This window comes from Lithobates pipiens, unplaced genomic scaffold, assembly GCF_037356315.1.
Source record: "Lithobates pipiens isolate NorthernLeopardFrog02 unplaced genomic scaffold, aLitPip1_a1.2 Scaffold_30, whole genome shotgun sequence".
Classification (NCBI taxonomy): domain Eukaryota; kingdom Metazoa; phylum Chordata; class Amphibia; order Anura; family Ranidae; genus Lithobates; species Lithobates pipiens.
This window is the reverse complement of record NW_027507791.1, coordinates 54,688,041-54,701,029: the sequence shown is the minus strand read 5'-3', so window position 1 is coordinate 54,701,029 and position 12,989 is coordinate 54,688,041. Positions and strand designations below refer to the sequence as shown.

Here is a 12,989-nt window from a genome sequence, read left to right as displayed (position 1 = left end):
CCTCTCCCCCCTCCTTTCCCTCTCCATCCCGCATTCATCTCAGACTCTAACCACACCCCTTTTAGCCACGCCCCCATGCGGGCCACGCCCACTATTTTACGTAAACCACGCCCATAGTTTGGTTGCACACGGCACATTTTCACCCTTTTCTATGCCACACCTATAACCGCATGCCCCGCCCCTAATTATAACACAACCCCGCCTACTGCCAAAAAAGTTTCCCGAATTTTTTTTTTACAATGTTGGCAACTATGGCCAGGCAGATACAGTATCTTACTACCTGGAGATATCCACAGTTCCATGGCCACCCAATAGGTTTGTAAGACACCACTGAAGTAAAATTATTATTATTATTTTATAGGATTTAAATAGCGCCAACAGTTTATGCAGCGCTTTACAATGTAAAAGGGAGACAATACAGTTTCAATACAATACAATATAAGAGGGTTAAGAGGGCCCTGCTCATAAGAGCTTACAATCTAAGATGTATTATAGATCTATTACTAGCCATACCTGCTGTAGTTCTTCCTTGTATATGCGAATGACCTCTTGCCTTTGTTCATTGTCAAGCCCTGTGACAATGTCAATGATTGTTTGCTGGCTACCTATCAGTATACATACAGGAATTAATGCAGGTTCGCATTTTGTCAACATGCAAGCTAAACATATAAAAAGATATACATGTGGGAGAAAAAAAAACATCTTAAAGAGGAAGTAAACCCCCAGGGAGGAAAAAAATTAAAAATACACTCTGCAAGGCAAAGGCATAATGAGCTAGTATGCACAGCATACTAGCTCATTATGAATAACTTACCTGAGATTGAAGCCCCCGAAGCGACCCTCATTCCCCTCCTCCGACGCCACCATCTATCCCAGAGTGACTTCTGGGTATCGCGGCTCTGGCCCTGTGACTGCCTGGAGCCACGATGACGTCACTCCTGCCCATGCACGCTGGTGCCGCCGCTAACGGCATGATCGCCGTTAGAAGCGGCATGCTCGGTGCGCCTGCGCCCAATGTCTATGGAGCATGCACCGTAGACATCGCTGTGGCTATTTCTGCAAATATCTCCTAAACCTTTTAGGTTTGGGAGATATTTCTTGCACCTACAGGTACGGTAAGCCTTAATCTAGGTTTACCTGTAGGTTAAAGTGGTTGTAAAGGGTTTACAACCACTTTAAAGGCGTTCTCTACTTTAAAATGAAGCGTGGACCCTTACTTCAGATCTCTGCATGCACCCACCCAACTAATAGGGACTTTCTAAAGGGGAGGGAGCAAGGCTTCTGATGGGGCAAGGCACTTTGGTCCACCTAGTCAAAATGCCTGGTGGACCTCTCCCCTCGTAGCTAGCCAAAGCTGACCACTGAGTGCTAGGTAAGGGGCTCTCCCGAAGAGAGACCCCCAGGCAGGAGAGGAAGGAATCTAAAGGCCACACAACCTCCACCTAGAGTTCAGGGCAGGTCTGAAGATCTGTCATCCTTAGCAAGAGAAAAAAACACACACAAAAAGTGCAGTGACGAACACATGGGGCAAAAAATAAATAAAGATGCCAACAACAAAGGCTAGGCATCATGGCCTGGCAGTAAAAATTACCCCATCTCGGCCAAAACCCAATGCAATCAGGTGCAGAAAAAAAGTAGATGGTGTTGTGGCCTAGTATTCATTATCACTGTGGGGTCCCGAACTCCTAGTGATACAAGGAGCACTCTCAGGTTGCCACTCCCAAGGGCAAATTCACATTGCAGGCTCTCTGCCTCCCCAGCCTTCAGCTAGACAAGATAGCACTGCTCAAATCGAGAGGCACTGGGCTTCCCAGATACCTCCACACTAGGAAAGTACCACTGACCCCTTCCTTACTCAGTTGGTTTCCTTCCTCTGATAAAGGTCCCTCAGGACCCCCATCATACCACCAGGGATACTATACAGACAGCCATTCCTGCCAAAAAGCCAAAATGACGGCAGAGCACCCCTACTGTACACTCATTAGAACAGATACTACAGCTGTTTAACAGTATTTTATCTAATTAGTATTCTTATATTAATTATACTAATCTAGTATTTTATTGTACAATTGATCTTAGCCAACGTCATTACATACAATGCAAGACCAGTAGTGGTCATTGTTCCTGCATTTTACGTGATGACGTCGGTAAGACTAGGCGACTTGTTGAAGAAAAAGTGCAGCTTCGACTTACGATTTAGTTTTAGTCAGAGACTTTTTACTAAAATGCCATTTTAGTTTTTGACGAATATTAGTCATCTGAATTGTTTTAGTTTTAGCTGTATTTACACTTAAATAGTGTTCATTTGGTTGATTATAGAATGATGGTGGATGATGGAATACTGGTCATCACTGTAGGAACAGGCAAGACAGAACACATTTGGGATCATGGGGTAAGTAAGATAAGTATATCTCTCTTGGGTCAGCCCATGGTTAGGTTTTAACTTGTATTTCATTTTTTATTTATCTTATCATTTAACCACTTCTATACACTTGGATCTAATAGCGAGACATTAGTGGTAGGAGGAGGCAGGTCAGACCTGTTGGGTTTTGTGGATCCCATTGACCATTGGTAGTAATCGTGAATCTACTCCAAGAAACTTGGGCCAATATCATACCACCTATCGTTTTAAGATGGGAATAAGGGACACCTATTAGCAAATGTATGTAGGCCTAGGACACACCCCCTGCCACGCCTCCTTAAAGGAGAATTATGCATTAAAAAAAAATTGTTAACCCGCAAATGCTTTTTCGCAATTAAGACATTGGATGAAGGGTTTAGCACAGGGGAAACAATTTTTGAAAGTTGAAAAGTGCATTTTATATACAACTATATAGATCAGACCAAAATGAGGGACAAATGAGGAGGAAAGAGGGACAGAGGGACATTGTTGCAAATCAGGGACAGTCCCTCGAAATCAGGGACATTTGGAAGCTATGCAACATGACTAAGTAAGGTGCGTTCACAGGTTAGAAAACAGTAGTGCACAATGTTTATTATTATTATTATTCACGATTTATATAGCGCCAACAGTTTATGCAGTGCTTTACAATGTATAGGGGGGAAAAACACAATTTATTTTACATTAATTTTATTTTATTTTATTTTAATTTATTTAAATTTATTTATTTTAATTTATTTTAATTTATTTATTTTAATTTATTTTAATTTATTTTATTTTACAGTTTATTCTGTTCATATAGTCACTAGTAGCTTACAGATAAAAAAAAAGTTACCTTTATTTGTAAGCGTATTGTGGAGTCTGTCTACATTGAGCTCAGGTTCAAAATTCTTCAATGGCTTAATCGTGCCCAAAGTTCCCCAGGCACCAGTCTATAGGAAATCAGAAACAACAAAAGTTAGCTTACAGCTGATAACATTGGAACATTATTAAAGTAAAATTAACGGCAAAACTCCGAGTGCAGAGGTATTAGAGCGCGTGTCAGTTTTTATTGCTGTCTGTGTCCCCCATTAATGAGATTCCCCCTCTCTATTTGCCCTGATTACCGTTATCATTGACCCTAAAAATAAAAGAAAACCCAACTTTTGGGATGTCCCCAGAAAAGTAATAGAGGGGAAATCTTCCAATGGGGACACTAGTTCTAATGACCTGGGGGGCCCCAAGAGATTCCCTTAATTTGCAGGGCTGTCCTCTCACTTTCTGTTTGGCTATGGGACAGGAAGTGAAGGGAAATTTCTACAATGGGACACAAATGGCAAAAAAAAAAAAATCTGACAGGGGTATACCCCTCTTTTACTCTATCCAAAATGAAAAAAAAAGATTTGCCTAGAGGAACATTTCTCAACCAGGGTTGGTAGGGGTTCCTTGAGCTGTGGCTGTTGGTCCTTCCATCTGATGGTGCCTGCATTGTTCCGGGGCCAGGGCCACTTAACAAAGCTGGCAGTTTGATAACAATGATCTTTTTAGGTGTCTCTAAAGTTGGCATTCAGACCACCACTGTAAGGGGGGCATTCTTAATACTGACCACCAGTTTAAGGGGCATTTTTCCTATTGACCCCCGATGAAATGGTTTTAGTAAGCCCTTGTACACACGGTCAGAGATTCAGACGGAATGTGTCCTATCGGACCGTTTTGTTGGATAATCCGACTGTGTGTGGTCTCCATTGGACTGTTTCTTTCGGAGTATCCGACGGACCAAGTTTTCCAACTTGTCTGTAAAATTTTCCGACAAAATGCTCCGATCGGACATACTTCTATCATGTGTAGCCTACTCCAACGGACAAAGTGCCATGCATGTTTAGATCAAATTCCTAGACCAAAGCTATTGGCTACTAGCCTGAACGTAGTCCCGTCGTAACGAAATAACGTCATCACGTTATGTACAATCGGATTTTCCGACAGCTTTGTCCGACCGTGTGTATGCAACAGTTTCAGACAAAATCCGTCTGACAAAATCCAACGGATTTGGTTGTCAGAATGTCCGACCGTGTGTACAAGGGCTAAGAGTTCCCCAAGACATGAAAATTACTTTAGCAGTTCCTCTAGGGTAAAAAGGTTGAGAATGTAGTCAACATACCCAAAAATACAAGAACGGAAAACCAATTGCAGATATCCCTAAACATACCCATTTTATGTTTTTGGCAGTGAAAACCATGATCGCCAAGGCATGGAAGTCCTCTGTAGTTCTCTAAGCTGCCACCAAGAACAAACTTTTATGGATTATGCTCCATGAAAAACTGGCCTGCATCCTACAAAATAAGCAGCCCAGATGTGATAAGATTTTGGATCCTTGGCTTAAATACCTGCAGTGCAGTAGGTTTATGGACCTTGCTTTAGGTGGAGGGAGGATTATGGTGAGGAGTTGGTTTTTTGTGGGTTGGGCTTGACCCCGTAGTTCCAGTGAAGGGAACTCTTGAGGCGTCAACATACCAAGACATTTTTTACAATTTCATGCTCCCAACTTTGTGGGAACAATTTGGGGATGGCCCCTTCCTGTTCCAACATGACTGCGCACCAGTGCACAAAGCAAGGTCCACAAAGACATGGATGAGCTACACCTTTGGAATGAATTAAATTGGAGACTGTGAGCCAGGCTTTCTTGTTCATATCAGTGCCTGACCTCACAAATGCCCTTCTGGAAGAAACCTTCCCATTGACACACTCCTAATCCTTGTGGACGGCCTTCCCAGAAGAGTTAAAGATGTTATAGCTGCAAAGGGTGGGCCAACTCAATATTGAACCCTATGGACTAAGACTAGGATGCCATTTAGGTTCATGTGCGTGTAAAGGCAGGCATCCCAATACTTTTGGTAATATAGTGTAGCTCCCTATCGACCATAGATTTTTGGGTTATGCACATTGCAGTTATCCATTACTGGGCCATTTTACTCTGAAGCCAGATCGGTTCTGGGCCTAGACCCATTCTGGTACATTGAATAAGTATAAAGACAAGGGTCCTGTATTGTGTACTGATCTTTATGCTACAACATTGCGTGCTGTTCTTCACACATAAGCAATTTTATCATTTTCTATTATGCTTTATCCAAGCCTCTCTCCTTGTTTCTTACTACAATAAGAATTATTGGAAAAGAAAGGTTGAGAATGTCCTAGAGATACATTTTAATGCGAACACTCATAGACGTTACTTTAACCTCAAAGTGAACTGCAGATTGTTTTCATTTCATATGACAGGTTCTCCTTAAAGAAAACAGTGCTGCCTGATTTTAATTTTGTCCATATAACGCACAATAGCCAATACACAGATAAGTATTGTATATGACCCCATCTACTGTAACTGTACATATGTTGTGCTGCCCACCATCCCAGGAAGTCTGTACAATGGTATCTGTGTCCATACATCGGTGGAATAATGGCGTTGTGTTCTGGTGGAATGCCAGAGTCAGAAGGCCAGCTTTGTCTAAGACAATGGACAGTTTCTGTAGGTAAAAGAGAATTTACAGTGGATGAGACACCAACACAAGGACAGGTGTTGTTTGGAAGCAAAATCTAATGTAATTTCTGTGGTTTTCGCTGACTGTCAGATTTGACGTTTTCAAATTAAAATTTTTTTATTTTTTTATAAATTTTATTTAATATTTTAAAATTTTTAATCAATAATAATAATAAAAAAAAAGCAAAAATAATATAAAAAATATTTGAAAGAGATGCAATCTGTAACTTGAATCCTTCACACCATGAAATCTATTTAAAGTGGTGTTGCCACCAAAAAATAAAAAAATAGTTTAAAATTCTTTAAAAAAATAAATAAAAAAATAATTGGAAAAAAAAATAATTTTTACTCACCTCTAAATGCCTGTTGCTAGGGGGTCTCCCATAGTCTGCCTTCTTTATTGCCCCGGCTGGTGACATCACTTCCCCTCGCGCCGCGCAGTCATCTGGGACCTGTCATGTGTCCCAGATGACTGTGTGGCATATCACGGCACGTGCGCAGTGGGTGCCCGGCTGTGAAGCCACAGCCGGGTGCCCACAGAAAGAATGACGGTGCCACGAGCGGAGCGGGGAACGAGGGGGGGGCTTCATTCCCCTGCATCGCTGGACCCCGGGACAGGTAAGTGTCCGATTAATAAAAGCCAGCAGCTGCAGCATTTGTAGCTGCTGACTTTTAATTTTTTTTTTTTAGGGGGCACCCCACTTTAAGTACAGGCAGAGGTAAAAAAAAAATCCAAAAAACAAGCAGCTTAAATATTTTAGCCCTCAAGGGGACTTAATCATAGCTTAAAGTAGAACTACTGTATATGCACAACTTTTCTTTTTTCATTTTGTATGGAGTAAGGGAGGGTTATAACCCGTGTCAAATTTATTTTTTGCCATCTTTGTCCCATTGGGGTGATTTCCATGAATTTCCTTTCCCATAGCCAAGCAGGAAGTAAGAGGAAATTCCTCAAAGTTAAGGGAAACTTTTGGGGGCCCATAGGTCACCAGAACTGGTGTCCCGATTGGAAGATTTCCCCTGCCTGAGCACACCCTAAGCACCCTGTGTGATGCAGATTATTGAGACCCCTGATATTTCAAATTGTAAATAAAATTTAAAAAAATGTCATTGTAAAAATAATAAAAAATAACATAATAAAAATAAAAACGACTGACACCGCCCACTGCCCTACTGAGATCAATCTCTGTCCTACTGACGCTGTCAGGATATATACACCGGTGTGTTTGAACTTTGGGCTGCACACCCTAATGCAATAGGCTGTGTACACCCCCTCTATTACTCTTCTGGGGATAACCCTAAATTTGGGATTTTCTTTTACTTTCACTTTCAATGAGAATGGTAAACAGGACAAATAGAGAGGGGGGATCTCCCTAATGGGGACACAGACAGCAATAAAAACCTGACAAGGGCTCATCCACCCGCTATCAAAAAGGAAAAAAAAAAAAACATTTGCCTTTAGTTATACTTTAAAAAAAATATATATTATATTCTTTTAAATTTAGAAGTCAATGTTTCAAAAAATATTTAAAATGACCAGGCCATTTTTTGCGATACGGCACTGTGTTGCTTTAACTGACAATTGCGCGGTCTTGCGGCGCTGTACCAAAATAAAATTTATGTCATTTTTTTCCCCACAAACAGAGCTTTCTTTTGGTGATATTTTATCACCTCTGCAGTTTTTTGCGCTATAAACAAAAAAAAAGAATTTGAAAAAAAAAAACAATATTTTTTCAATAAACACACAATAAAAAAAAAGTGTAAAAAATCAAATTTCTCCATTGGTTTAGGCCAGTATGTATTCTGCTACATGTTTTTGGTAAAAAAATAAAATAAATCTCAATAAAATCTCAATAAGCGTATAGCATATAGCATATATCGTTTTCACAAAATATAGCATCTACAAACTATGGGATAGATTTATATACTTTTTTTTTTGTAGTGGCGGCGATCAGTGATTTTTAGCGGGGCTGCAACAAATCTGATACCAAATGAAAATTTTTGTGGACCAGTGACACCAATACAGTGATCAGTGCTAAAAATAATGCATTGTTAAAAAAATAATGCACTGTTACTGTACTAATGACACTGGCAGGGAAGGGGTTAGCATCAGGGGCGATCAAAGGGTTAAATGTGTTCCCTGGGAGTGCTTTCTAACTGTGTGGGGGGTGGTTTATCTGGGGGAAGACAGAGATCCGTGTTTCTGCTTAGAATGAACACAAGATCTCCATCTTCCCCTCTGACCGAACGGCCATCTGCCTTGTTTACATAGGCAGACCGCCGTTCTGTCTGCCTCGGGAACGATCAAACCCACAAACTTGCTGATCGGCTCCCGCTGTGTCCAATCACAGCGGGAGCGGGTCGCCGGCGGCGCACGCCCCAGAACCGAAGAAAGAAATCACGTACAAGTACGTGATTTTGCGCTTAAGGGTTGCCCTGCCGCAGTATATGTACATAGGGTGGCCCTTAAGCGGTTAAAGAGTGCCTTTTTTTCTAACACAAGGGATGTTTACTTTCCTTGTAATGGGAATAAAAGTAATAAAAAAATAAAAATAATTAAACTGAGTGTAAAAATAAAAAATAAAAAAATAATAATAAAAAAAATGTAAAGTGTCCCCGTCCCTCCGTGCTCACGCGCAGAAGCAAATGCATACGTAAGTTGCACACAAATCTGTAAACAGTATTCACACCACACATGTGAGGTATCGATGTGAACGCTAGAGCGAGAGCAATAATTCTAGTGCTAGACCTCCTCTGTAACTCTAAACTGGTAACCTATAAAAATGTTTAAAGTGTAGCCTATGGAGAGTTTTAAGTTTCGTGGTTTGTCTCATTCCACGAGTGTGCGCAATTTTAAAGCGTGGCATGTTAGGCATCTATTTACTTGGTGTAACTTTATCCTTGATATTGTACCAAAAAATTATAAGTTATATATTGTGGTTTTTTTTTGCATTAAAATTCATTAAAGTGTAATTATTCCGATAAAATAGCGTTTTAAAAAAACGCTGCGCAAATACAGCATGACATGAAAAAATTGCAATGCTCACCATTTTATTCTCTATGGTCTCTGCAAAAAAAAAAAAAATATGTAATGTTTGGGGATTCTAAGTAAATTTCTAGCAAAGAATAATAATGATTTTTACTTGTAAACAAAAAGTTTGAGAAAAGGCCTGGTCTTTAACCACTTGCAGACCAGCCAGTTTTACCGCAGCAGGTTGGCTCCGCTGTGCGAAATCACGTTATTGTACATGATCTTGCAAGGTCCAGATAGCAGGCGTGCCCGCCGTGAGCTCCGTAATTCCGACTGTGAGTCCCACGGATTCGATGTTCGCAGGGATACCTGCAATCATCTCACGGAGAGGAAGAACGAGGAAATGTTAATGTAAACAAGCATCTCCCCGTTATGCCTAGTGACACTGATCGAAGCTCCCTGTGATTGGGAGCGGTGAACAGTGTCGTGTCACACATAGCCCCTCCCCCCACTGTTAGAATCACTCCCTTGGACACACTTAACCCCTGCAGCGCCCCCTCCTGGTTAACACCTTCACTGCGAGTCACATTTACACAGCAATCAGTGCATTTTTAATCGCACTAATCGCTGTATAAATGTGAATGGTCCCAAAATAGCACCAAAAGTGTCCGATGTGTCCGCCATAATGTCGCAGTCACGATAAAAATCGCTGCCATTACTACTAAAAAAGAAAAATATTAATAAAAATAAAAATGCCATAAAACTATCCCCTATTTTGTAGACGCTATAACTTTAGTGCAAACCAATCAATAAACGCTTATTGCGATTTTCTTTTACCAAAACTATGTAGAACAATACGTATCGGCCTAAACTGAGGGAAAATTTTTTTTTATATATTTTTGGGGGATATTTATTATAGCAAAAAAGTAAAAAATAATGCTCTTTTTTTGTTTATAGCACAAAAAATAAAAACCACAGTGGTGACCAAATACCACCAAAAGAAAGCTCTGTTTGTGGGTAAAAAAGGACGTCAATATTGTTTGGGAGCTACGTCGCATGACCGCGCAATTGTCAGTTAAAGCATTGCAAAAAATGCTCTGGTCTTTGGCCAGCCAAATGGTCCGGGGCTGAAGTAGTTAAAGCGGAGTTCCACCCATATAAAAGTTAGACTTTTAATTATCGGACACTCACCTGTCTCAGGGTCCAGCGTTGCTGGGGAACGAAGCCCCGCTCCCCTCCCCCTCCTCTCTGGGGCGCCGGCATTGTCACTGTGGGCGCTCAGCCAGGCATGGACTGTGCATGCTCGCGCTGTGCACTGTGAATGGCCGGGCAATCATCTGGGACCTGTGACACGTCCCAGATGATTGCCGAGAGGGGGGGGGGGGGGTGAACTTGCTTCCGGCACCGCGGTGCCCCGGGAGGAAGTGGGAGCTCGATCCCTCTAAAAAGAAGGTATCTGCCCCCCCCCCCCAAATGTGGCATGTCAGGGGGTCAACTTCACTTAAAGCAGAAGTTACATTTTTGGGTGGAATTCCGCTTTAAGTGGCTACTGTCTCAAATGACATTGCAGGTGCCACACACAGAGGTTGAGGATGGAAGAGGGGAGTCCATCAAAATGTTGCTATTGGGGGTCCTATGAATTGCATTTATACCCCTACTGACAAAGACCCTTGTTTGACAGGTGAAGAGAGCAAAGAGATGATTGGTCAATCTGTAGCTGTTCTGTAACTATCCAATCACAGGCTGGGGGCGGGGAGGAGACCTAGCTGTGCTGGGTAACTGCAGCAGAAAAAAAGTCAGGTCATCAGCCTGGTGTGGTGTCCGGCAGCGCTCTGTATATCAATAAAATACAAAAGCTTTGCAGATATACAGTTCCCTTTTTAATATTTCAATTTTATATTTGGCTGTTTGCCTGGCGTTCACCTTTAATTAGCACAGTGACGTAAAAGTAAAACTGCCTTGCACATTATTTACCTAAGACGTGAAGAGCGAGTCATTTACGGGCGCTATTTAAATGTGCTCTGAGCTGCAATTCATCATCAATCACAACGTGACAATACAACGTACAAGGAAACAATGGTGTATTTGTAGTGTGTACACATTCCGAACAATTACTGTAACAATTACTGTAACAATTACTGTAACAATTATCTGTACACAGCATTGTAAAGCCTTCTTAACCGCTTCAGCCCCGGAAGGATTTACCCCGTTCCTGACCAGAGCACTTTTTGTGATACGGCGCGGCATCGATTTAACTGATAATTGCGCGGACATGCAACGTTGCACCCAAACAAAATCAACGTTTTTTCCCCACAAATGGAGCTTTCTTTTGGTGGTATTTGATCACCTCTGCGGTTTTTATTTTTTGCGCTATAAACAAAAAAAGAGTGACCAGGTTCTATTCCCAATAGTGCAGCAGCCAAGCAAACAGCAACTTCATACTTCAAAAGCCCCATACACAATATCAGATTTTCTGCTGATTTTTTCCTTCAGATTTACCAAAACCATATAATATGAGGTCAAACCTTTGGAGTTTCAATTTGTATGCAATCAGACAGGCATTTGCACTACATGGTTTTGCACTACTACATGGCCCTTGCACTACATGGCTTAAGTCCAGAAAATTCAGTCCATAGGGGCTGCCTTTTTAAAGTTTATTGCAGAAAAACTTGGATAGGATTCAGGAAGCTGTTGAGTTCTCCACATTACTAACAGGAACAACGAGGACACTCTTCCTTAAAGTATCTCTGCAGAACAGTCCCTTTTTTTTTTTTTTTTTAAAGTTATCTTTATTGACATTTCAAGATGTGAACAAAACACTACAGAGCCTATTGGGCATACCCTGGCTCGATCACTACAACTTACCAACTAAGAGAGAACAAAAACAAAAACAAAAAACAAAACCAAACAAAAGGGTGAGGCATTACATAAAAATATGCATACCTACCCAAACCACTGTACGCTCAACCACCTGTGTAGAATATTCATATCAACCTGCCGATGCTACCTATCCCCTACAAGGCTTACTCGAAATACTTAGGAGATAAAGTGTACATTATAATTACATCGTTGCATGCACGCTCCCCCCCTCCCCCCTAACTATTGGTTGAGCAACCCAGAGGGTTTATGAGGCCATAGATGCCACTTGGACAATTGGGGTACTTAGTGGAACGATACTAATCGTCCATCGAGTCAGCATTAGTGGACAGTGAGTCCGTCCAGATATCCCATACTTTGTAGAATTTTTTGGCACAACCGCGGGACAGGTAGGTAGCCTTGTATAGTGGTAGAGCCGCATTCACTAACCTCTTCCAAAAATTTAAGGAGGGCGCAGATGATGCCTTCCACCTGAGTACTATCGACTTGCGGGCATAGTAAAGTAATAATCCTAGCAGGGTTCTGACTGCCCGGCCTGGGGCCAAGGGTTCCACAAGTCCCAGCAGGCATACCTCTACAGACAGTGGTACTGGTACCGTGGTGATGGTCGTAATAGAGTTGGTCACCGCAGACCAAAAAATTGCGATCTGAGGACAGCTCCAAAATATGTGAATAAAATCTGCTGGGGACGAGTTGCATCTCCAGCAGGAGGCGGGAATAGATGGATAAATTTTGTGCAGACGCGCGGGCGTGTAATAAACCCTATGTACTATTTTAAATTGCACTAATTTATCTCTAGCTGATACTAGCTGTGAAAAAGGACACTCCCAGATTTCCTCCCAATCCTCAGCGTCCAGTGAGGGGAAGTCGACCACCCACTTTGCCTGGAGGTTTTCTAGTCCCGTGTGTATGTTAGGAAGTATCGCTTTATATATGGTGGATAAGGGCTTTGGTAGAGCTTCGTCCCTGAGTAGAGTCTCCAGGGTTGATGTATAAAAAGCAACCTGAGCATTATCAAACTGGGTGTTAAATGCGTGCCTAAGCTGCAGGAATCTAAAGAAGTGTGAGTTGGGTAAATCATATTGTTGTTTCAACCGGTCAAACGACAGCAGTCGGCCTTCCAAACAGAGTTGATTTATATATTTAATGCCCTTGCATGCCCAAACACTAGGGTCAGGAATGGAACCAAATTCCGGCAATTGTGGGTTAAACCAGAGAGGGCTGTGTGG

General features: G+C 41.7%; 1 protein-coding gene across 1 annotated transcript in view; it reads right to left on the bottom strand.

Annotated features, from left to right (window-relative positions):
- The window catches only part of ANXA9 (annexin A9), a 60,612-nt gene that overhangs the window by 23,624 nt on the left and 23,999 nt on the right, over positions 1-12,989 (bottom strand). The window contains exons 3-4 of the mRNA XM_077464243.1: positions 3,237-3,333; positions 514-605 (exon numbers count right to left, since the gene is read on the bottom strand). Coding sequence (XP_077320369.1) covers positions 514-605; positions 3,237-3,333 — 189 coding nt within the window. The remainder of the gene's footprint in view (positions 1-513; positions 606-3,236; positions 3,334-12,989) is intronic.